This window comes from Gallus gallus, chromosome 3 (genome assembly GCF_016699485.2).
Source record: "Gallus gallus isolate bGalGal1 chromosome 3, bGalGal1.mat.broiler.GRCg7b, whole genome shotgun sequence".
Lineage (NCBI taxonomy): Eukaryota > Metazoa > Chordata > Aves > Galliformes > Phasianidae > Gallus > Gallus gallus.
The window spans coordinates 82,365,208-82,391,373 of NC_052534.1; the positions used below are offsets into that span (position 1 = coordinate 82,365,208).

Sequence of the window (26,166 nt, forward strand, 5' to 3'; positions counted from 1 at the left end):
CTGAGCTGCCTGTAGGGGTAAGCTCTGTTCCCTGAGAGATTAAAGTAAACCCATGAAAAGCGGTGTTTGCATGCACTCCCAAATGCATGGCTAAAACAGCTATGTAAGAATAATTAGGTATGATGCTTCTACCCCAAAATAAGGAGGTCTTCAGAGCTTTTTTTCCCCCCCCTTTATTCATTTCCAGTGTATTTCTCTAAAAATGCAAACTTCAACTTTTACTTCTGATTTACGTATTTCTAGATCCTGTGGTTGAAGTGATTGTGAACCTGAACATAAGAGCTGAATGTAACATTACCTGAATGTAAGAACATATGTAAGCACATGCCACGGGAATGTGCCACTTTGTGATTAAAACCAAAAGTTTGTGATTGTTTTCTTTTGTGCTTTCCTTCTTGTTCCTGCCAGTCATTTCTCTTTTACTCTCCAGCTTGCCCTGCAAGGAGTCAGGATTATGTATTATCCTTTATTTTGCTGTTCTGAAAAGCAGGGGGTAGAAGACCTAGAGCCAACGCAACATGCACTATGCAGCAGGTCAGTTCACATGAGCCACAACATAAGCTGCAAGGCCTGGTGATTTCCAAAATAATCTTTTTCTTTCTTTCTTTCTTTTTTTCCCCCCAATTAGTTTCCACATCTCTAGGATCAGAAAGTTTAATTTTGATGGAAGACTCAAATACAAACCAAGGAATGAACTTATATACATTGCATGGGAACAAAACCTCAGATATACTCTTCTCATTTCATGCAGTAATCTCCTGATAATACCACCGGGAGCTTTGTGAAACAACAGGAGCAGCGTAATGCCTTCAGGGAGCAAAGGACTGGCAACTCTCTAAAGGAATGTCAGACCTTCATGGTTAACTCCCTTTCTGTAAGCAGCTCCTGATGCAGCCTCATCCTCTTCTGAGTGGTTGCAGGATACCTGCGTAAAGAAGAGGCTGCTGACACTGCAGAGAGATGAAGCCCTGACTCACACAGAAGAGAGATGGAGCACTTCATGGCTGCTCTAGATCACGTGGTGCTGAATTACGTATGCAAATCCATATTTCTGTCTAAAAAATAGACATACGCAAGAGCAGCAGGGAGTATGCTGTGCACAGATGTTCCAAACATGGACGAATGCATGTGTTGTTCAAACAACCACCACAAGAGTATCATACAGTTAATGAGTGCAAATATGAACGTCACGTGCTTCAAGGGCACACTGAGGTCATCACAGCACTCAGTACAGCAAACAAATACTGGCCCCTCCTTTGGGGCTTTGAGGTGTCAAACAGCCCCCACAAAAATCTACAACACTGAAAGGGCCACCTGACCATGGATGGATTGCACTGAGGAAAATACAGGAGAGGAGAGAAGTTCTCTGCATTTGCTCTGTTCCATGAAAAGTTTACACGCAAACATCAGGTCATTTCCTACACCATCCATTAGTCTGGATTCAAGTCTGCTTGAGTGGATGGGCTCGAGTGTTTTAAAAAGTGGCTACAGTGCAGGATATTTCTGCTTTGCTAATCACAAAGGCACAACGTACACTTTTTCAGTTCCAGAAAGGCACAGCAAGACAAACGTTTTTCGACAGTGACAAAGAAGTCTGAACACTCATGGACTCAGCTCTCGAAACTGATATTAACAACTTACCTACTAGTCAGCTACTACAACACTGTTAAACAAAGACAGCTGAGATATCACAATGTCATTTAAGTACTTACAGGACAGCAGTACCACCATAATATAAAAGATATTAGTAAAAATAGATAATGTTAGAATGGGAATGTGTTTAAGATATCTTTCTGTAATAAGCACTTGCCTAAAACAACTCTGTAGGAAAGCGCTCTGAAGTGTACCTGCCAAAGCTCAGCTGCTGAAATTTGCAAGCTGCAGAGAAGAAAGTGTGTTATTACAGAGACTGCATTAACAAGCCATATAAAATGTAAAATTACTTCATTACAAACTATTATTGCTACATTCATTTCAAATAATACAAAATTAACAATTATATACAAAAATGCCTCCCCGGGATTTGGTAATTAGCAGAAGATTTCAGTTCCTTTAATTGCTTCCATTAGAGTCATTTGTTCATTTTATTAACACCAGATGCAATAACACAATGCTAAAAATAAACATGCATTATACAACAAATTTATGTCTCTCCAAAAATGTTCGTTACAGTTAGTGAATGCACGTGTAACCCTTTTCCCCCCACCTTTAGTGAATTCTTGTTTGAAACAGAGGAAAGGGAAGGAAGGAGAAACCAAACTCAATGCTATTCAGCACCAGTAGAAAGTCAATAGACCTTTAACATTCCTGTATATCAAAAACATTTTATCTGCATCACCGAACAGGTAAAGTTTACAACAGTGTCCCATTTGAAGATGTATCGAGTTCTATTTACAATACTTTGTAGTCAATAAAACATTTGAACAATATTTAAAAATTGAATAAATTCATAAAAGTATTGCAGAAGTTTATAACATTTACTTCTTTCACGTCCATACAAGGAAGTCCATGTAAAACAGTCCGCGTTCGTCTGAGGAACCGACAGAGTAAGGAGCAGTTTGAATACGGTTTGCAAAACCCCAATTGTTTGAAGGCAGCTATCATTAAACATTCAAAAATCCTTAGTTGCCGTTTGCTTCTGAAAACTAAAGTTCCAGTAATAAAATTGAATATGTAAACTAATGTGTTTTTGAGATCAGTAGAAAATAGATTCCCACAGGCATAACGTATTTGCTAATGCTGATAATGACTGTGTAGAAAATTGTTAAGATGCTGCGATGTCCGAACAGACAACTCGGTAATGGTCTTTGTGAGACTCACAGATAGAGCTGTTTCCAAATATACAGTATTTTAGCAGCTCGGTTTGTTTCCAGTTAAACTTCCTACAGTGCTAAAATACAACTGCACGTGTAATACCTTAGCAGAGCTTTTAAATCCAATTAATTCTGGCATCTAAAGCCTCTTGTAAAATGCAGCCAAGTAACGTTGACTTCTGTAGTCTTAAGAGCCAAGAAGAAACCAAACAGAGTACACACTGTGCTTTAATCTCCAAATAATCAGGTACCCCAAATTAAGAAAAAGTAATAGAAAAGTAAAAAGAACAAAATAAAAAAATATTGCACAGCCACATTACCTAGAAAGTAAAGTTGATGTTAAAAAGCCCTAAGTGTGGATGATATAAATTATCTTCCATATAAAAAGTATAAATATCTCTTAAAATACAGCTGCAGCTATACTTTAATATCACACATTATTTGATTCATCTGTTAATGAGGTAATAACCGAGTCTCTTACGATGCTCTTCTCTACTGAAAGTACTTCAGGGCAGCAACAAGAAAGAACTTCTCTAGAAATATTTCTGAATCAAGAACAGCAATGTGTGCAGCTCTCCCTATGAGAGAATCTGCTGTATTGGGCAATGCGTTAATCACGTTGTAACGAACCAAATTACATTCCTTATTCTGAAGAACTGGCAGAAGCAGGTTCTGGATCATTTCAGCATAAATTGGTCCTGTGGAGGAAAATAAGAATGGTTCTGTGTGAATCACCAGGAATACAGCTCTGTGACCTGGAACTGGAAATGAATGCGTTCCAGAAGAAAAGCGCTGAATGTATTACGCTGTTCTTCTGTTAAGGCTGAATACAGGAAGCTTAATTTCCTCAGATACCATGGGAAAACATAACTTTACACACCATGTATTTATTCATTAGACATTTATAGTGAAAAAATGCTTATTGTTATTGACTTATTATACCGTCTGTGTAAATATTTGTTAATATATAATGTTAGAATATGACTGTGCTGGGGATATCCCAACAGTAAATACAGCAATGAATCACCACTCAAAATGGAGAAGAGCATTTTCATTCATTGCTAGTATTAAGCCTTGACTAAATAAAGCCCACGTGCTTGAAGCTACAACTTGGCATCCTCAACAAAGTCAGAGCTATTTGCCCTCCCTATTCACAGAGTAAGACATCAGGGGCTGTGTTCATCCCACCTAACTTTCAGCCACGTTTATAAGCTGTAAATTGGGTCTCAGTCTCATCTACTGCGTGTAATCGAACAGGACAGAATCAGAAAACAACTCAGCTCTTCTTTTTCCCTCTGTGTTACTACAGAGTAAGTCCAAGGTGTCTACAGACACAGCTGAGGTGTCTCAGTTAAGCACCCAAAATTATATGGGACGAATCTGAGACCTATAAACTTTCATTTGAGTAATCTGTTTATTTTACATTTATTACCTGATTGTTTATCCTTTAAAGCTGTTTTACACATCTCAATGCGAGCAGAGTGATAAGGAACGTAACGATCCTGCAGAGATCCAACTAAGACAATGTTTTTGAAGTAATGAAGACCTACAAGAAAACAGGAAATAATGAGTCACCTGACAACTACTAAAGAATGATTAAATATTTTTGCAGCTGAAATTTTGCACCATTTTTTCATAAGACCTTGCACAAAAATGCAGAAAAATTAAATTACAATGGAGCTACAGAATGACTGTGAGCTACTGCCCTTTTCTCTGCATGTATTTTAATACCTACAGGTGAGACCTACGTGTGAACTTTCTTAACTAAAACCAATATCCTTTAAAACTTCAGCTGCTTAGGATGGAAGGGATGTAGGAATCAAGTGCTCAGTTTCTGGCTGACAGAAGGGAGTAAAGCCACTGCACTGCTTAAAAGACGTGACGATGAATGGTGCCTTGTCTTCGCTGATATGCCGATCAATAGTGTAGTTGGGCCAGGGTTAATGCCTAACATAAACATGGATGCAATACAGCCCACCTAATCTAAGTGGCTCTTTTAGCCACCTCCTCACTCTATGCTGTGGCCAGCTTGTGCCCAGGTGTGAAGTCCATCCAACACAAAATCCTTCCTTTCTACCAGAGGTTGTCCCCCAGGTTTCTAGTATTATATAGACTCTGTATGATGAAGGCTACATTTTCAAACCAAGACAGTTAAAAAAAACCAAACCCAATACTGATCAACTTCAGTATATGAGAAAGTGATGGACATCCCAGATTGAAAAGAAAATTGATCAAGTAAAAATTATGTTACTCTATAAAAACATAAAAACGCACCAAAACTGAATCCTGGTTCCTCTCCTCTTCAAATAGGAAATCTGTGTTGTTGTTTCTTTTGTTGCCTGTGTGTGTGTGTTTCTTTGGTTTTATTTTTTGGCCTGTGCCCACTGAAAAACAATGCTGTCTCAGCAGATCAGCTGAATCACTGGAATCTTTTATTTGACATCTGGTTAAAAATGACCGTAACAAATCTTACACAAAGATTCAGCTGCCAGTTCCAAAACTTTGTACTGAGATGAAAATAATGCATGTGGAATAAATCAAAGATAGGAATTCTATGCAGACCGATCTGTTAAACTTTTGTAAATTCTTTGGAAATCTACATCTATCTTGTATGAAGTATTTTCTATATTAGCTTTCCCTAGAGAAACAGCCATTAGCATTTATGTAAGAAGTATCAAGAAATCATAGAATCAAAGAATCATGGGGGCTGGAAGGGAACTCAAGACATCATTGAGTCCAACCCCCCCTGCTAAAGCGGGTACACTACAGCAGGTCACACAGGTAGGCATCCAGATGGGTCTTGAATATCTCCATAGGAGACTCCACAACCTCTGCGCAACCTGTTCCAGTGCTCTGTCACCCTTACCCTTACCACCTCTTCCACATAGTAGTATGGAACTTCCTATGTTCCAATTTTAGGCTGTTCCTCCTTGTCCTATCACTACACATCACCGAGAAGAGCCTGGCCTCATCCATTTGCCTCCCACCTCCCTGTAGATATTTATGGACATTTATCAGATCCCTCCTCAGTCTTCTGTTTCCCAGGCTGAACAGACCTGGGTTACTCAGCCTTTTCTCATATGGGAGATGCTCCAGGCCCTTTATCATCTTTGTGGCCTTCTGCTGGACTCCTTCTAGGAGATCCCTGTCTTTTTTGTACTGGGGAGACCAGAACTGGACACAGTACCCTAAATGTGGCCTCATCAGGGCAGAGTAGAGGGGGAAGGACCACCTCCCCTTGACCTGCTGGCCGCTCTCTTTTTAATTCATCCCAGGATACCATTGGCCTTCTTGGCCCCAAGGGCATACTGCTGGCTCAGTGCCTAGATCTTTTAATCAACCTGAGGAAGGAAGAACCATCCTGTGGAATCTTTAGAGGAACAACAATCGACATCAATCAGCATTTAAATAGACTCTCTTCAGCCTCACATGTAATGCAATACAAACAAAAACATTAAAAGAATAGGCTTAGCACATGATGATTTAAGAAATTAGACATTTTCCTTCTAGTCACAGTGATTCATTTTTATGCTTTATTCTTGCTGATAGAAATAGTATCTTGGACCTGCTTTTACTTCTGGTATGATAAACATCAGGAATCTTTCATTATGAGAAAGTGCTTGAGGGAATTTTTCATTAGGAACAACAAAAAAAGGCATATAGGGTATTTTACACACACTAATTTTACTGTTTTAACTATTCTTGGGTGCTTTTTCTTTGGATGTCTCTGTGCTTATTTTGAAGACAAATGTCTAAGTCTTATGTTCTGATGTTATTTATTCTGACGTGGTTCATGTGACACCACATGACTACAGATGGGCATTCCAAGAAAGAGTCAAAATGCTGTATACAAACATACAGAGCCTGGCAATCTCTTGGATTTCTACAGCGTGAGGTAACTCAAACCATTTGTCAATAGGAAGAATCAATTCAGGTGCATGACAGCTAAAACTCGGCCTTGAATATTTTATTTCACAGAAAGTATCTAAAGCATTCACCTTTAGAACCTTCCAGATTCTTCCATCATCACTGTGATCGTGACACTAAGGGAAAGGAAGTCCTTCCTCTTAGCAGAAGTGATGAAGTTACTTGCCAGATGCTCCCTCAAGGCAAGAGCTGAAATGCTTTTTCCCTCCGCAAAGCCGAACAGCACCAAGTAAGCAAAGCCGACATCCACTACATAATAAACATCTCAAAGCAGAAGATGTGTCAACCATGCTTACTCGTGGTTTATCTCACAGAATATCCCGAGTTGGAAGGAACCCACGAGGATCACTGTGTTCAACTCCTGGCTCCACACAGGACCACTCAAGATTCAAACTATTTCTGAGTGTTGTCCAAAGGCTTCTTGAACTCTGGCAAGCCTGCCCTCTACCTCTTGCTGACACAGACATAAACTGAAACCCAAACAAGCTTCCTTTCCTCCTTTCAGAGATTAGGAAAATGCATTATTTATAAAGAGGGGATATTATGCAATAAACAAGCACATCAGAATTCTACTAATCAAGTCCTGTGGAAGTGCTAGAACATATGAATCTAAGCCTAGCTACATAAACACAAAAATATCCTGGAAGAGACCACAGCAATGCAATTCACATTTCTGAACCCTGTGGCATGAAAGGAACAGAACTGCAGAAAAACCCTGTCAGTATTAGGAATCTCTCATCCATCATAATGTCCAATTCCAGGAGTTTACTTTGGACCAGCTCTGTCTGATCCCGTGGATGAAATATGCATTGACTGCTAAAGCTCACTCATTGTGTTCAGAAGTAAACAGAGATGATGAAGAGATTTGCTTCCAAATGAGTTTCTCAGCCAAAATAAAGTGCAGATGTGAGCATATTTTATGACTAGCAAAGTGAATTAGAGAAGCTCGAGAAGTGCCTGGGATGGTGCTCACATTACACCTGAAAGCATCTCCTCTTTTACTGGAGCTACTGCCTCTCCACTTCCTCATGCCAAAATTACAGTGTGCTCCAACTGGAAACAATTATGTATTTGAATACTGTGATCAAATACGCATCCTTCTTCAATCTTTTGAAGATCTTCAATCTTCAATCTTCAGCCAACCAAACCAAACCCATCTCATCATTATTCTGGTGATATGGCGATAAGCATCTGGAATTTCCTAAGCTAGATAATTTTACCATTTGGTATTAGAAAGTAAAAATGAAGATGCAGTTATCACTTGTAGAAAATAGTTGAGCATAATCCACAGATTAAATGGAAGCAAAAATTAGAAGCTGTGTAGATTCCTGAACTTCTCATTGAATCACAACATGGTGCTTACTGAGCAATTCATTAAAGCACTGGTTTCAAGTAATATTAATGCTAATCACCAGTTATCCTTTTGAGAGCAGGTCTGCATTACTACAATTTTGTTCAGCTATGAGAGGTATTCATTTCCACCAATATACTAATGTCTAAGAGCCGTGCAATTAGGAAGTAGATGACAAGATCTGTTTTTGTGTGTGTCTAAAAATCTTATGAAGTTCATTTCAAATAATTCCATTCTATTTTTTTGGTTGCGTTATCAATACTACAGCACGAAATTCTGTTTACAGAGAACAGACGTTTCATGTGGTTTTTCATCTGTGCTGCTGCAATTGGTTCTGTATTGAACAGCTTGCGTGTCATCAAAGCTGGCAACCTGCTGTAATTTCTTGTCACAGTATGAAATTAACCATCATTTGCAAGACCCCAGGAACTACCAAATAGACTGCGGCTGCTGAAGACATGACAAGCAAACTTCAAAGAGATGGTTGTCAAAGAACATCATTCTAAAAACTATTATTATGAAGAAGTAACATCAGAAAAGTTTTCCTCTGGTTAAAGCTGGCAGAAATGGTCCTTCAACATGAAGTGACCTGTGCTTAAGGCAACTTCATATTCAGGAATTAGAACAAACTCAAACTCTCTTCATATAGAATTATCCTACTGCTTCTTGGCTTTTATGAGCAGATGAGGTCAGATTTAGTACCTTATCAGCAATTACCAATTATGGTAATTGTAAGAGATAAAATAGCTTTAACTTAATATAATTCTGAATGGTCATGTCCAGAAGAAAAATCTACTACACGTTCCTATGTGTATGAGATGCGTAAACCTATGACACAGGTTTTCAGAATTCTTGAAGATAATGTGTAAGTAGGCTCTTTAATGCTGTTACAGATTGTTAACAAGTTAACGTTTTAAGGTAGTTCTTTCTTTTTTAACAAGGAAACCTGGCTTAGATGGATGCATCTCTTTTCACTTTAAAGGACCTAACAATAAATAATAACAACAACAACTTTGTAGCATGAAGTTCTGTCACTTAGATGAATCACTATTCAAGCATATCCTGATATTTAGTAGGCATAACATGACACAGATGAGGTTTTAACCCATTTGCTCCACGTTCTCTGGCAAATAACAAACAAGTGTGCAGCAGCTATTTTTAAATCAAAAAATCACAACGAATTATTATCACCACCAGTGCTAATAAGCACCTGCTTGAGTATGAACCATGCATCCAATTCCACTTCGTTACTTATAGGATAATTATCATTCACTGCTATAAAAAGAAGGAATTACAATGCATGAATAGCAAATCCCACCAAAAGATTTTTACATTGAAGGAAAACGGATGTAGCAAACTGAAAGAACTTGACAAGAATAAGTTCTGTGACTATTCATACAGCAAATAATGTCAGATAGACTGATGCTGTACAGAGGAAGAGTTGCATGATACAGATGGGGGGAATTTATTCATAATATATTTATCATTTTATTCTTCTTTTCTGTTTCTTGTCATACAAGTTTTGGATTCAAACATCACAGAAGCTTTTCTTGCAGTCTTTTCCTGCCCAAAGCTCTCAACCAGATTTCAGCTGTGACAACCTACAAACATTTTGATGGAGAAACATGCCCAGATTTTCCACAAAACATGGACATCTTGGGTTCCACAACTGTTTGGCTGATACACATGTAAAAATACCTCCCAAATGAATCCCCAATAAACCTTATAATGCTTAATGGAAACTAACCCCAAACTGGCACATTATCCACAGCCAAAACTGACTCTCAGCCAACATCAGACGTAAGAATATGCAAACCAGAGAAAATTATATTCATGATATAGTAGGAATAATCTAATTTTGGGGTGGAGGTTAGCTATTATGCTAAGAACAACTTCTTCCTTTATGAAAACAAGGTTTTATTTTCTCTGTCTGCCCCGATGAGGAAATAAAAGATCAGATGGCAGAAATTTTAAAGCAGAATGTTATATTTATAGAATAGATAAGCAAAGAGATATATAAACAGGTAATATTAAATAAGCGTGGCTGTACTTGACTTATCACAGTGCAGTAACTCAAGAGGAAGTTGACATACATAGTATAGTGGCTGCACTTAGAACTTAGGAAGGAAAGTCTCAATGTTTTGGTCCACCTCTAGAAAAAAAGGACAATTTACTGTTCACGTGCTTGAAGAATATGGAACTAAATGCAATATAACTTAAATAAACTGAAAAAAGGAGCCTGTTGGAAACATATTTTCTAGGTTTCCTATTCACATATATGCATAATAGTATTTAAGATATAACAAATCTTAGCAAAGCTTACCTGCTTTTTTACTAAGCTTGTATAAGAATGTTTGCCGTGGATCCGAGTGGTCTCGACACGTCAGCTGCAACAGAGACCCAGACTTCTTCCATTTCTGCATAAACCACAGTCCTATATTGTAAGGCACAAGATGAATATAACCCAAAATAACATATGAAAAGCAATTAGACATATATAAGATACACAGCATCTATATATTTAGCCCCTCAGATGTTGCTATTTTATTTTTCATGTTGGTATTGTCACACCCAAAGGCATTCTAAATTTTTCATCATTTTCTTTCCTGTCTATATGTATAATAAAGCATAAAGACCATTATGTCTACTAATGTACAGTGTGACAACGTATCAACGTTAGCCATAAAGCGATATTTAAACTCTATTTTAACAATTTACAGAATATTAGAACATTTGGATGTTGAGATATGTAGCAGTAATCAACAAGCATTCCCAGCTTTCTGAAAATAACTTTATAAAACAACTGAAATCATAAAAAATAATTAGGAGATATAAAAAAGAAAGCAGAATTTTCCAGGGCAAAAATAATAATATTACATTTTCTATGATTTTGTACCCTCTTTATTAGACAATGAGCAAAGCCTGCTGGCTACGTGGCTTCTATGTGCTGATTCAACTCTCAGGGAAACAGTCAGTTTTTAACAGTGATTTCCTGAAGGCTGCTGCTACATATATATGATGTAGTACTTTAGATTACAATACCATTACTTGTTATTATCTTGGTATTTTCCAAAATCCTAAAGGATTTGATAGCTTCCAACATTAACTCCAACTGCCCAGCAATCCCTGTCAACTTTTTTTATATCAGTGAGTAGAAAGCTTTTTCTCTTACTTTTTGTATGAAACAATAAAACAATAAATGAGCTGTATTCTTAGAGTGTATTCTTAACAGTTTAATGAGTGTGTTTATGAAAATAAGTGTTACTCACTTTGGTTTTGTGTCCTTCAAGGCAAGTGGTAAACTCAGACACAAGTTTTCATCCTTAATTTATTTAAAAATTGTATGTTATGTAAAAAGATTTTCTAGAATTTATTTGCAATCCATTTCTGTTAGAGTTCTGCTACAGCTACTTTTAGTATTCAGAAAAAAACAGACACAGTTTTACTGCATTGACCTACAAAACCTCCCCTGACCTTACACTATCAATAGTAGTATTTTACCTGTATTAACAAGAGCACTGCTGTTGTAGAGAGTACCAAGATGTGGTCCAGACAGAGACAAGAAGGTATGAAGTTTGTTGAGGTAATATTTAAATCGAGGTCTTGTGAGCACTGAACGAATTATTAAATTACCCAGTGAATGGCCAATAAAGCTGTTTAAAAATAAAAACACAATTTGATGGTAATCTCTTTTCTTTTTCCCCCTTCTTTTACGTAGAAAAAAATAAAACTGCTGTCATAAAATGCTGACGAAGCCCAGGAAAAAAAAATAATGAAGACATTCCAAACCTTTACTTTAGGCAATAATAGAAACACAGCTTGCCTGGATCTCCCAAGCTACGCAAATTCATTAGAAACATGTTCTCTACAATTATTGTACAAATTGTTTTTGAAAGCTGGTGAAAACAAACTGTCCTCCCACTCAAACCCAAGATTATTGCTGGGTGTATTTCCCCTAGCACCAAGTATTCAGAACACATTTTGAGATGTGCATAACTGAATAAATCACAGCTTCAGCACGTGATGGCATTCAGTATAATATATACGTAGTGATTCAACTTGTTGGAGGATTTCAAAATTGGAGCCCTATAAATGAGAACACCATTACTTAACTGAATCTGAACATGTTAAAATACAAGTGACATCTCAAATCTGCTTAGCAGTTTAACCAAAAGAAGTGATTATCAGGTTGAGGTAGGCAACTGAAAATACCTGTCTACCAGGAGAACATTATATTTAGTTGTCTGCCTGGTTAATCAAGTTAAACTGAAGACTTGATGTAGCTCTAAGAATAATTACTACTTGATCTGAGTTGCTTCCTGTCATGCCTACAAATCTGTACAAAGCATTTCTTTAGCAGGGAAACTACAAAATACAGCAATGCTAGTTATTACGTAGTTAGGATTGCAGACCCCTGCAGAAGGATAAGGATCACACTCTCTTAGGCACCAAGTTACAGAGGATATGGGATAGATGACATTGACAAAATTAAATGGAAAAAAACTTGCCTTCCTGTCTTACAAAAGTAATCTCAGGACTCAGAGAAAACAGGCAACCATCCAATAAAATTAGGGAAATCTATGGCAGAACTACCATGGCTCGGGTCCCTTAACTGCACCAACATATCACCCTTCCAATATTCTTTTTATCACTGCATTCAAAATAACTGGAGTTGCCAATAGGCATAAAATACATTGCTATTGTTTTTTTCTGACTAAGAGTTATTAACTGTGAAAACTCCAATTTAAAGCTAAGTGAAAAAATTCAATCGTTAGGCTATAGAATGGTAGGGCCACCCCTATACTCCGACAGAACTGTACATTTCTATGACAGAATGGCTATTTGTTCCTTACTAAAACACAGTCTAACAATATATATATATTCTTTCTGGTCACTTTCAGGACTAGATCCTCAAAATTGCTGCAGTATCAGAAATTCTTTGCCACACAACTTGCTTTGTTTACCCAACTGACTTGGAAATAAAAAATACGTCTCCTCTGTGTTGTTGCATAGTGATGTTAAAAGCACAATTGGGTGTGTTTGAAAACAAAATTACTGAGTTGCTGATTCCCCTGAATACTAAAATCTGAAACTATTCTCTTAGTGTACATCATGACATCCATGCAAGAAAACCAAAAGCACAGATATTTTTTTAGGTACAAAAGGTGTCCACAGAAATTGAGTGAGTTCATTTTGTAGATGATCTGCATCACAGTTACAGCCCTTATAAAGGAGAGGTTATTTTCTAAAGAAGATGTGAACCTCGGCAGAGGTGTTCTCTTGACAGTTTGCTGATAGTTCAGCCACTATTCACTAAATGGCATAAAGGGATGAGAAGCTCTTGTACTGTGCCATAAGAAAGGTCAGTTTCATCATTGGAGGAAAAAGTGGCACGTCAATCAGTCCTATCATCCTCAAGAATATGGACATATCTGAATTAAAAGTTCAGAAACATGGAAGACCCATCTGAGAAAATAGCATGCTTGCAATTAGCTATGTGAATGAATCTCAAAGACTGAACGCTTCCTCATATGTCAAGATTTAGAAAAATAAGAAAAGTTACTGTAACATACTGTACTGAAATCAAGATTTATAGGTGAACACGCAATAAGCCTTTAAGATTATTTTCTATTAGAGGAAGGTTTAAGGATTTCTTCAAATCAAGTGCGAGGAAAAAAGCTCTGGAAAGAGCTTTTAAGATGAAAATGTAACTCAGTCTACTCATTGTTTCAGATACCTGCAACTGTGGGATGCTCTGCAATACCAATGCATTTCTGAACAGCAGGTGGCAACATTACTGTCTTTTGAAGACAAGATATTACTGAAGTTAAAAAATTGCACTGTAGTATTTATATTTGCTTTATGCCCCAGGTTACCAAACTGAGACTGTACTGGAGAACTACGCACAGTAAAACCTCTTTATTCTGTACTGATAAGTGAAAGATCGTGTCTTAGCATGAAAATTCACAAAAGGAAAAAATGTCCATCAAAAGCCATAATGAAAAAGATGTTGAAACAATTTCAAGCTTAGGAACTTTCTAAAGTGCCAAATGGTACACCCATAATAGGGTACATTCTGTTGTATGTCCTCTGCTTATATACTCTTTCCCTAACCATCACTATGAGAGATATGAGAGCCCAGAGTCTGAATAGAGAAGAGATGCTTTAATGCGTGCCTAGCATGAAACATTGTGTGGTTTATTTGGTCATTCTTTACCCAATATTTTTTTTATGAAATAAATTGCTGCTGGTTTGAATGAAACTCCTAGTTCATGCTTCCTAGGCACATTCTGAGTACAATTTTGTTCAAAGTAAGCTACTGCATACATTGGATGGTGTACTGATGTAATAACAGGTATGAGATTTAGCATTACCAGTTATTCATTAAGTTGACAATACAGTATGGCTCTGGGTTCTGATGGCACAGGGAGTGCCTTTTCTTATCTCAGTAGAAGATTGTAGCACAGTGAGTACACTTTTGGTATTACTTGAAGGCATGATGCTTTGCACTGACTGGATGGTGTAGAATCTCATAATTTCTCTTGACTTGTCTTGGCCTGAGCTAATCTCAGTTTATTTTAGCTGTGACAACAACTGTCTAGCAGTACAAGAACAAGTCAGGCCTAAAGCTGCTTTAGTTTCACTGCAGTTTCCAACAACAACATGTAGTTATTCTGTGGGAATTGAAACGTGCATCACCAGAATACAATGTGGCATGATGGAGTGCAGACAGATATTGCCTGAAGTCCCCAGCAGTCAATAAATGTGCACTGCAGAAGCATAAGTCAGGAAATAAAAACGGTGTTAAGGTTAACAGAAAAACTAAGTAACTGAGAAACAATGAAAAGAAAGAACGTGTGGGCAAAAATACAGACAAAAAAATAGGAGACTCAAGGCCAAGGCCTCAACATAAAGCCCAAGGATGCTGATGTCCCACAGTAACCCCTTCCTCTCCATTCTGCTGAAGGAAGATGTAAACCACCAATCTTGGGACTCAGATGTGCTGGAAGGAGAGCCTAACACACAGATACTAGGAATGTTTTGTTATACAGAACATTTTACGCATATAAAGAGTATTTCCTTTTGCCCATAGCTAGATTTTGAATGTAGAAGAGGGATGAGGTAGATTTTTGAGACATAGTGCTGCCCAGTCCTTATTGCCTTATGAAATCATTATACATCTGGAGAGTAATTTCTAATTTAACTCAGCACCTCCTGTATAGAGAACACCCTTAGTACACAGATAGATTTGAGGAAGAGATCTAGCACCATTTGGGAGAACATGACCAGCTAGAACAAAGCACGCTTTCTCTACAGTGGAACAGTCAAAATGGAGTAGGAATGCGTTGGGTATTCAAACTGAGGATTTCTGAAGAATGTTTTCCTGGGCATTCTGGATCATCCCTTCAAGAGCGTGCATATAAGCACAGCTTTCTGAAAGATCTCTCATACAGCTACAAGGAAACAGCTGCAGGATTTGCTGATAGGCGTAACTTCCTCATAAGAAAAGCAAAAGTTGATGGATGGAGACTTCTGCTTTGTGACACGCAAAGATAAGTGGAAATCTTGCGAAGGAAACAACAATAAAAAATGTAATTTCTTTTTTGTCATTCAAGTGACAGGCAATAAATAAAACTGAAAAAAATACATACAAACCAAAAGAGACTTCAATTCTCAGATATGCATGATGGGAAGATAACTGGGTGGGTATGTCCATCTGACCACAGGATAAGCGAGATATCAGCAGGCACAGAGCTCCCCAATACTGAAGGTGCTCATATGCAGTATGCATAACACACACACACAAATCTGGGTTTTTTTAATCAAATTCAACAAAATTAGCCGTGTCAAATCTCAAAATATGACTATTTGTTTAAAACGTGAGATTACATTTAAACATGTTAGATATTTTTTGTAGCTGGATAAGGCTTACGAAACACATGACTACACAGAAACCTGTAGGATGACTAACAGCCACTGATGAATCAAAAAGCACTACAGATGCATTATAAGAGGATGTCTAAACAAATGGGTGAAGTCAGACTTTAACTTGCTCCTTTCATCTATCAAAAAGCTAACTCCAGCAACACAGCTGAGTTAGTAATGAAATCTGCCAACAGTGCATTCTATGCTGAGAATATAAATGGAACAGGTATTCTCTGAGTGAGAACAATTGAAAAAAGGGAAGAGGAATGCATATACTGCACTCTACATTAAGATGCAGAACATGCTTTCTAGCAGATGGAACAATAGAAAAAAAATCAAAACAATGAAATATTTTTCTCATGTGGCTGCCCTTTAATGCCACAGGTTAGGTTGAACCTTCCCAAACGAATGACAATCTAGACAATATGCCATACATATTTGGTGAAGAGACTAAAATCAGTAAAAAAGCTCACCTTGTCTAGGAATAGCACTTTTATGGTTTCCTTCTACGTTCTCAAAAAACTATGTTTTACCACAGAACAGCACCCCACAAGTTCTCTAAGGCAGTACAGGACAGCAGTTCCTGAAATGTAATGCATGACCCACTGTGTGCTACAACCACTACCAGGACCAAGTGAGCTTGCTTACTTTGGTTTTATTTCCCTCTCTCCTCCTTTCCCCTGTTCCTCCCCGCCATGAAGCTCTCTCTCCTTTCTCTCTTGTGGCCTGCTTCCGAGCATCACAGTTCAGAACAACACAGGACTCTATTTTTAAGTTTATTTCTATAGATAGTATAGAACAGATATTACCTGATTTTTGAAAGGGTTAGATTATAGATCTGTATATACTGTATAATTTCATCTAAAAGGCGATCTGTCATGGAATCAAAATCAGCAAAGGTATCATTCTGTAAGATAGAAGAAATACAAAACAATAACTGTGTTTTCTAATACAGCGATATGCATTCTGCAGTCTGAAGTCTTATTCCCCAGAGTTTTGATCAACAGAACACACACAAAAAAACATTCATGTTAACTCTGAATACAAACACTACAGCTTGGTATTCTCAGTTTTCAATTTTTTTCCTGTAACATGGAATAAAGCGATAAACATTTCATTGCAACACTACTTTCTTCTAACACACCGAAACAAATCTTATCAACATGACACAGTCAGCTTTACTTCTAAGGCTTCCCCTACATATAATCTTATCTGCGGCAAAACTGAAAACCAAACTTCCAAAACTAAATCACACTGCCCAGGAAATAGAAGTATGAGAGAATTACTGCTACAGCAGAAAGTCTACGTAAGTACTGTTCATTCAAAACAACAACAAAATCTCTAATTCCCAATTCCTGGCTGATTCTCTGCAATGATTAACAGCAAGGAACTTAAAAAGTAGGCAAAAGAGTGTCTAAAACTTTTCAATGAGAGCTCCGAAGGATCTGCGCTAAAGTATTCAACATACTGATAAATGGTCTGAAAAAGGGAAGAAAGAGAGTGATGAGATGTCGGAATTTGTAGACTAAACCAAATATCCAGGATAATCAGTTCTACAACCGACCAGAACTTCAGAAGAACCTGATATTACTGCATGACTGGGTGATAAAAAGGCAAGAAATGCAAACCAATGTTAGGCAGGGAAAAACAGCTCCAAGTATACATGCAAACAATAAACTGTATATCCATGTTCTATATAATAATTTACGTAAGGAGCGTCAGGAAAGCATTAGAAAATATCAATAGAGCATTTTGTAATTTCATGGTGCACAGGCATCACCAATGCCTTATAAAGTTCTGACCAACCTATTCTAAAGGACAGGAAGTTAGAAAATGGGCAGAGACAGATAACATGAATGTCCAAAAATTGTTCCACATGTGCCTGAGAAACACTGCATGAGCAAGGTCTTCAGCTGCCTCCTGAAGAGGGAGAAATTCTACTTGTTTATAAAATACTTGATTAAATGAAGCAAAAAAATGGAGAATGCTTATTGACTAGTTTTTGCTTTTTGTCTTTGCCAAAAAAAAAAACCCAAGATGTAGAAGGATTGGTTTAAATGTCACTGTTTGCAACTGGATTATTCATGTATATGAACAGCAGAAAGAATCTCAACTCTTTGCTGTGGAAACTCAAAGTAAAAGCACCAAAAAAAGAACCAGACAACAGTAAGGAGAAAAATCCATCAGTAGCTATTAGGCTCAGTGGTCTCAGTGGAATTCCTAATCCCAGAACTAAAGACTGTCAAAAATCCTAAGGCTACAAAGAGAAAGCATGGCTCAGGGCCTGCCCAGCCTGCTCTCAAAGCATCCAAGCAGCTATCTCCAGAAACACACCACTGCACTAACTGAACCTTTCCTCTGAGTCACTGCAGAGACTCTGATCTAATGCTTCCCTGAAGTATGTCTAACACAATATATTACAAACCAAGAACCATGTGAAAATTGGTCTTCCATGCTTTTCCAAGCTTACTTTATCTGAAAACAATAAAGTTCACGAAAATTTAAGACAAAGCTGATTCAGTGTCAATCTGGTGTCACAATCAAGGTCTTGCAGTACACTGACAAAAGATCAGTTCCCGTAAAATAATGCATCTCCCTTCTTGCCATTCAAGTTTCTACCATTACTCCCTCTACCACTTAAAGGTATTTTATCTACAATCCTTACTTATAGTGCTGAGAACTTAGCAGATATTGGTACATACAACAAAATGGCAGCAACAAATACTACTCCTTATATATATATCCTTCATTATCTTATTAAGTTTTGTAACCACTTTAATGTAAGCCATAGAGCAAATTACAGATTCTATGAGAATAGAATAAAATATATAGAACATGGTAAACTGTAACACAATAGTGCTAATAGATAAACATGTCTGGAAGCATACAGTGTTCACTGCTTTACAAAAGTTCTTCTATTGCTGGCAAATACCTGATTTCTTTCAGACATAAGAAAGTCTATTCTCCCTCCAGGCAGCCCCAGCTCAATGTAAGTCTTCACTAATCTTAAATCTGCACTGTTACCTAAAGAGGAAAAACAATCAACAGTTACATACTGCAAAGGGAACTCACAGTAACAAGCATTTAGAGCACTGCAATGAACGTATGGCACAACTTTATATTTAAACACAGCTAATAATATTCTCAGCACTAATTAAAATTCAGTGAGACTCGGAAAGATAAACTCCAATGTCAAATGCAATGACAAAACGGTCTATAAAAATGACATTCAATTACAGACATCATTTTAAAACAGCAGGGCAGTCATGTTTGATTTTGTCTTAGCATCCAGCATATACATAGCACTGTGAACATTAAATTCCTGAAAACCTAATTAACTTTGATAAAAGTCAATTAAAGAACTCAAAGCTAGCTTAAAAGATTTCAGTGAAGCAGCAAGGGATAAGGGCAAGTCGTAAAGTTTTTCATAGGGTAAAAAGGCAAACTGGGCCATCAGCAGGTAAAGATACCCTCAGATGGGCACAAGACAACAAAAGGTAGCTTAAGCAGAGTCCTGAAGATTTCTCTATATCAATGACAGTGTGTATCTTTGGAATAAGGATACTCCTTCTGTCTTAAAGGAAAAAAAAAACACAAACAAAACACCCCTCATTAAGAGGAAGTAATTTGTATGAACGTCCTGTTTAGGAAGAAAAATCTATCTATATGGATTGTTCTAGGGCTTCAACACATGCTTTGTTAATAACAGTTCTTACGCCCAAGTTATCTTTTGTGTCAGCTCCAGGTATGCTACAGCACACAAACATTTACACTAGGAAGAAGAAGTGTTTCTGAGTTTGGTTTTAGAACAATGGGTACTTTCTGTCCAAAGGCAGAAGGAAAAGCCATTCTATTATTGTGATTTTTTTTTTTTAATTAGGAATTTGAAAAACTAATAAGGCAGCAGTGAAACTTCAGTCCAGTCCAACAGTCTATCTATTGCTTTTTTGGGTCTTCTTGCTTTGTTATTTAAGAAGCTTCCCAGTATGAGACAAAAAGGTTGGTGGCAGAATGATGCGAAATAACCTAAGCAGAGCAGACATTATTTCTTGATGTGTGCATATATTTTGAACTAAAAGCAGGTGAACATAATCAAGCTTGAATGCAACCAGAGGAAGGTAGCAAAGCTGGTAAAAGTGTTTAAAGGTATGTCCTAAGGAAGAGAGGCTGAGGACACCTGGGTAGGCTAGCTGGAAAAAAAAGGAGACTAAGAAGTGACACCTCATTGCTCTCTAGAACTTCCTGAGGAGAGGAAATGGAAAATGGGGTGCCAACCTCTTCTCCCTGGTAGCAAATGATGGTATGACAGGGAATAGCAGAAACCTGTGTCAGGGGAGGTTCAGACTGAACATTAGGAAAAATTTCTTTATCATGAGGGTGATCAAACATGGGTACGGGCTTCCTGGAGTGGGGACTGATGCCCCATGCCTGTCAGTGTTCAATTCTATGCTGCTGTATTCTACACTATTTGAATTTTCCCATTGTCTTTCACTTAGCAAGGGATATTTTCATTCTTATTACAGTAGAGCCTCTGTCCTTGAGATGTTCAGAATCCCACTGAGCAACCTGTGCTGAGCAGGGATATTCAACTCGATTCTTTCCAGATGTCCCTTGTGATTCTGTGATCTAACGTTTTAAAACTTAATACACACTTGACTGCATTTTACATGTAACATTTTTTTCATAACAACATGCACACTTTTTATTCTCCTTGACAATGTAACATTACAAATTCTAAATAAAACTGTTTTGTTACTATCTGCTCTCCTACTGCAGTATGGATAAATACTTAAATGACATAAAAACTGGAAGATAGAACTGATGTGAATTATGGCATAGACTGGGTTTATGCAGAAGAAATATTTACTCAAGACAAACGTTATGTAGAATTCTTAATTCAAGTGATTTTCTGGAACACACTGTTCACATAACAGTACGATGTCAGATTCCCATCTCTCTCAGGTGAACCTGTTCCATTAGTGCTCAGTTCAGAGTACAAAAGCTAAACCTAACTGGTAACCTGAGCTGTTATCTCACTCAGTGTCATATTTCTCAGCATACCATCTAGGCCATGGACGCAGACTATAAGATGTATTCCTTCTTCTGAACAGTCGTCCTCTTCCATACTGAAGTAAGGTACTGAAGAGGCCAGTTTGAAAACATCACTGTACATAAATCCAGGAAGTTTAAGTTGCTTCAGTTCTTCCTTAGCCTGAAGGAAACTGGAAAGAAACAATATTTATGATAAAGAAACATTTACTATTACCAGACAAATTTAGGATCTTCTAGGATAGTGTTTTTACTGACTTTTTGCTTTTGTCTTTACATGACTGACAGGAACAAAAACCTCTTATCGAATTACTATCTTCACAAAACAAGCCAGTTGCTCAAAATATGTTTTCACTTCAAGCTTTCTACAGTCCCTCGTCCTCTATAAACAAAATCCATACCCCACTCTTCTGTCCTTTGAAAATCTCTACAATATTTCAGAAAACACTGAGTTTCTGGATTTGTTCTGGTCTTAACTAAGTGACAGCTTTGTTTAAATGAAACGTCACCGGAATTATAATATGATCTAAAGTCGAGGTAAAGATTTCCAATGAGTTTTTGTAATTCTTGCCAAAAATAAAACTATTTCATAGATCAGCAGAGGGCAGGAGTCAGTAACGCCTCTGCTCACCATAAAATCTCTCTACTAGGCTGAGTAACTGGTGTTTTCTTCAGAAGAAAACTAGATCCAGACCTCTGACCTCTTACCTATTACAGGCCTGTATCATAGCTTCTAACAGCTGAGTTGCCCATATGCCAAGAGCTCCTTGCACTCTTCCTTTCTATCCCTTCCCATAGTATCTCTGTGCATGACCTTCCTACATAGTTAATTGTCTACCAGTTTTGCCTGAAATATTTCAAGCAGTCTTGCTTTGAGCAAAAAGCTTTATGTTTTTTTCCCTCCTTATATTGCTTGCTCTGCATGATCCCTCAGTGTCACTCTGCAGCTTGTCCTCTTCCACTGGCTCCTTGTTTTCCTCCCTCTCTAATTTCCATCCTCTGGTTTCCCAGCCTTTTCTTTAGCTCATTCCTCACTAACTGGCAAGACACCACTGTGGTCAGTTTACCCCACCCTCTGCAGCAGAGTTTACTTAGTTTGCACTGCAGGAATGCTTAATGACTGAGATGACTGTACCAAAGTTAGTTCTCTAAGACGCAGCTCTTGCCCTCTGGAATCAGTGATCCAACAGTCCATGAGACTTGCTTTCCCCAAGGCCAAGCACCAGATTTTACTCTGTGTTGCCCTTTTCTTTCAGAATGCCATGAACAGTCTTTGCTTTTTATCCTTCCTATTCCATGCCAGTAGCTACTCACTGTTATTTCAAAGCTGCTTTTCTGTCCTCTCACTTCTAATCTTGGTTCTGCCACAATTGCTAGAACCTTCCTTCTGTACTCAACTGCTAACCACAAACTATCTGGTCTTTACCTACTGTCCAGCCTTGCTTTATTGTGACAGCAACATTTTACTTCCAATACAACACATTACGCTGCTGCTTCCCATGCTCTGGTAGCAGCAGGGATTATCAGGGAAACTGTTATGTTTGCATTTGGGATTCCTGACATTGTTCTAAATTTGGACTTCCTGGTATCCCAACTGTAGTGTAATTACAGCACTGTAGTCTCTGAGATGTTACACTTTGTTAAGATCAAAAAATAGGGCTATCCTGTCAAATAGCTTTACAGTGAATTAGAATGGACAATAGGTTACAGATGTCTTTTTGCTTTCATGTTTGTAAACATGAAGCATATCTTCCTGTGCTTTCTATTTTAACAGCTTCCATTTCATTAAACACCATTAGAACACCACTTTTGGGTCGAATGCTTATTTTTTTAAAAAAGGAACTTATTTAAGGAACAAAATATGTGCATTTTGCTTGAAGTCTGTCAACCCACATGAAATTATGACGTAGCTGATTTAAGGAATCCTGTGCTAACACATTTTTTATCTGAATATCTAAAATGTGATGTTACTTGAATGTGCAGAATCCACAAGCCACAGTCTTGGAGGGCTCTAAGTAGCCTAAGTATGCTTCTTTTCCCCATTCATTCATTTCATTCATATTAACATCATTTCCAGAAGCAAATAAACTGTGTTTTAAAACAATCACTTACGCTAGCATTTGAGGCTTTGGGGAGCTTTCATACCAGGAAACAGGCAAAGCTGAGCTGTAAGATGTGCTGCCTGGCTGCTGCGTAATTGCATCAGATTTGTTCCTTGAAGAACAGATAACGTTGCAAGGAGAGTCTCTCAGAGAAGAAGGAAAAGACAGACAGCCAGGAGTACAGACGGGAGGCACAGTTATTCCATCACGCAGATGCCCACTATCAATCCTTTCAGACCTCAGGGCTCTTTCTTCTGCTAAGTCAGGATCTTGGCCAGCACCAGCAGCTCCATCTAATATACCATAGTCTGTTTCTTCATAATATCCATTTTCAATCATTTCTTGATCCTCCTCTTCTTCGTCGTCTTGTTGGGAAGAGCAAATAATTTGTTTTTCATATGTTTCTTTTTGAGGGCTAACGGGATTGCTGTTGTCCATAGGCCAAATATCTGAAATATCTGTGCTGCTTCGAGAGCCAAAATAGTTTTCTACAAGCCCCTGCTTTACTATGTCAGTACTACTGGTTGGAGAAGGATTATCTGTACCAGTGTCACTTTTAGCTGCTGACAGTTCTTCCACTGCCTCCTTTAGTTCTAAAGGCTCATTATATTTTCCTTCATTTGGTTTTTCAACCTCATACCCTGCATTTAGAGATGAAGGACCTGAAAGAACAGATGGCTCACCCATGCAAGTAATTTCTAAATGCAATTTAGCTGCGTCTTCTGTAGTGTCGCAATATCTTTCAAGGACCTGAGAGTCCGTACAGGTTGTGCCAAGGTCTGCCTGCAGGCTGTTACTTTTCACATCAGAAGATGTAACTTCATCTGAAACAACTAAGTGTAAAAGTTCTTTTGTTCCTGAGACTGAGGAGTGTATAGACAGAGTTTCTTTATCTGAATGCCCTGAAAATACAACACAATGCTGCTGCACATTGGTACTTGATTTTTTACTGTCATCACATTTTGGCAAGTCAATTGCTCCAAGATCCAGTACAGTTTTACTGTCACTTAGCTGGCATTCAGGTACTATAGTTATCTTTGAATTCTCATCAGGTGACAACTCATCATCATCTGAAGGCAGAGAATTTATGGATGTCAAGGATGATTGTATTTCACTTACAGCACTGGTACTCTCAGTACAATGGCTTTCCAATGCATTTTTTATAGCATAGTCTGGTTTCAGTAAAAGCTGAGGAAATAATCTCTCAGCATTGCATGCACTTTGCCCCTGAACATTTTCAAAAACCTGATCAGGGTTGGGGAGAGTTGCAAAAGAACTCGGTTCACTTTCTATGCCAGAATCTGAAAACCTAGAAGAGGCGTATGTCACATTAACGTCTGGTAATTTAGTGACGTCTCCGCTTACAGAAAGTTGACTTTCTTTTGTAGATAAACTAGGCTGATTATTTTTCATTTTCGTTAAGACATCACTGGTGTGTTGGAAGCTTTTTTCATGGACATCTTCCTTTTCAAGCACTGGTTCTCCTGAATGCAACTTATTTCCGGATTCTGAAGCTTGAATATTGGGTGTCTGAAGATTCTCTCCTTGCACTCCATCTTGTGGAAGCTCAGCCCACGATCCAATATGAACAGTTACTTTCTCCCCTTCATAGGGATTCTTACTACTTGGTTTGACCTCAATTGTCCTAACTCCCAAGGAAGCTGGCTGACCTCCATGACAACCTTCAAGTGTATCTCTGGGTTGTAAAGCACTATCTGCTTGTACAGTTCCAGGGCCTGCCTGGGAGATAGTAAGTCTACTAAAAATAGCCACGTTTTCACTGTGCACGGGGCTACCCTGACTTGGTTGAACACCTTCAATCTTAGCAGTCTTTTCCTCAGTTCCAGATGACAAACACACAAATTCTCTTTGACTTACTTGCCTGGTGCAGGTCTTTGTATCACAAGGAAATCCACTTACTGCAGGGTCCAGCCCTTCATTAGTATTGCATGAAGGCCTGCCTTCTGGGCTTTTAGAGGCATCTTCCAGTGCTGCACTTTTCAAACATTTGTAGCCTACTAAGACCACAGAGTCCTTAGAGTTCTGTTTCACGACTTTTTTTGTATTTTCAGGTTTCATTGTTTTCATAAGCTTAGTAACCTTAACTTTGGGTTTATTTGCATCTTCATTTTTCCCTTTCAAGGACTTTGTTAGCATCTTCTCATTTTCTGAATGCCAAAGGCTGGAGGCACCTGCAGGTCTTATTTTCAATTCCGGGCTAGTAAATCCAGCTACAAAACCTTCTTCAGCTTCAATTTTATCCAGTTTATTGGACTCTGACCTTGGAAGATTCTGAACTACCAACCAGGGTACATCCATGTCTTTTATCAAAAAAAGTGAGAAAAAAAAAGGATTGTTTACAAGGTTATGCAAGTAACTGCAGCTATAAAACACTAGTAATTATACAACTTTACACATCCTCACAACTTCAATCTAAAGATTACCTAGCAAACAAATGTATTCCTTCAAAGCCAACAAGAAATGTCAAGAAAAAATACTTAGTTATTACATCCTTTTTGCTCTTTTCTTCAAAAAGAAAACTGCACTGTGAGGTGTGTTTACCTTCAGTAACTGAATCTAAATACCGATCTTCAAAGATTATAGGCAAGGAGTTTGTATCTCCATCTAGTTCACTGCATTCAATAGGAAGAGGTGGAAGAGAACTGCAGAAGGAAGTGTTTTTGATAGCTGTACACATTTGTAGGTGGCTTTGAGCACTGAAAAAAAAAAAAAGATAGTCCTACATTATAAAATAGAACTATTTATTTTTATGTAAATAGAAATTAGCAGTAATTTAATTCCCTTTAGTAGATGCTTTTCCACTAATTAGTTATTTAATAGAAAAATTATTCCATTACTCATTTGAATTGCACTACCTTCTTCATTTAAAAACTTCAAATCTCTAGAACATTATGTTTCTCTTGAACTTATGTAAGTATTTTTGTAAGACAGTATTTCTATACAGCATAAGCTACAGAATAATGGCACTATGTGCTAC

The 26,166-nt window shown here is 37.8% G+C and overlaps 1 protein-coding gene across 10 annotated transcripts in view; it reads right to left on the reverse strand.

The window, feature by feature from the left end:
* Positions 1–1,927: 1,927 nt before the first annotated feature.
* FAM135A (family with sequence similarity 135 member A) overlaps positions 1,928–26,166 on the reverse strand; it is an 80,037-nt gene continuing 55,798 nt past the window's right edge. For all 10 annotated transcript variants that reach the window (XM_015284799.4, XM_015284798.4, XM_015284801.4 and 7 more), the window contains 9 exons: positions 25,731–25,885; positions 23,179–25,489; positions 21,079–21,239; positions 18,950–19,041; positions 16,827–16,924; positions 11,593–11,744; positions 10,415–10,525; positions 4,246–4,359; positions 1,928–3,511 (listed from right to left, as the gene is read on the reverse strand). In XM_015284799.4, the coding sequence (XP_015140285.2) occupies positions 3,306–3,511; positions 4,246–4,359; positions 10,415–10,525; positions 11,593–11,744; positions 16,827–16,924; positions 18,950–19,041; positions 21,079–21,239; positions 23,179–25,489; positions 25,731–25,885 (3,400 nt within the window). In that variant the 3' untranslated portion in view covers positions 1,928–3,305. The remainder of the gene's footprint in view (positions 3,512–4,245; positions 4,360–10,414; positions 10,526–11,592; positions 11,745–16,826; positions 16,925–18,949; positions 19,042–21,078; positions 21,240–23,178; positions 25,490–25,730; positions 25,886–26,166) is intronic.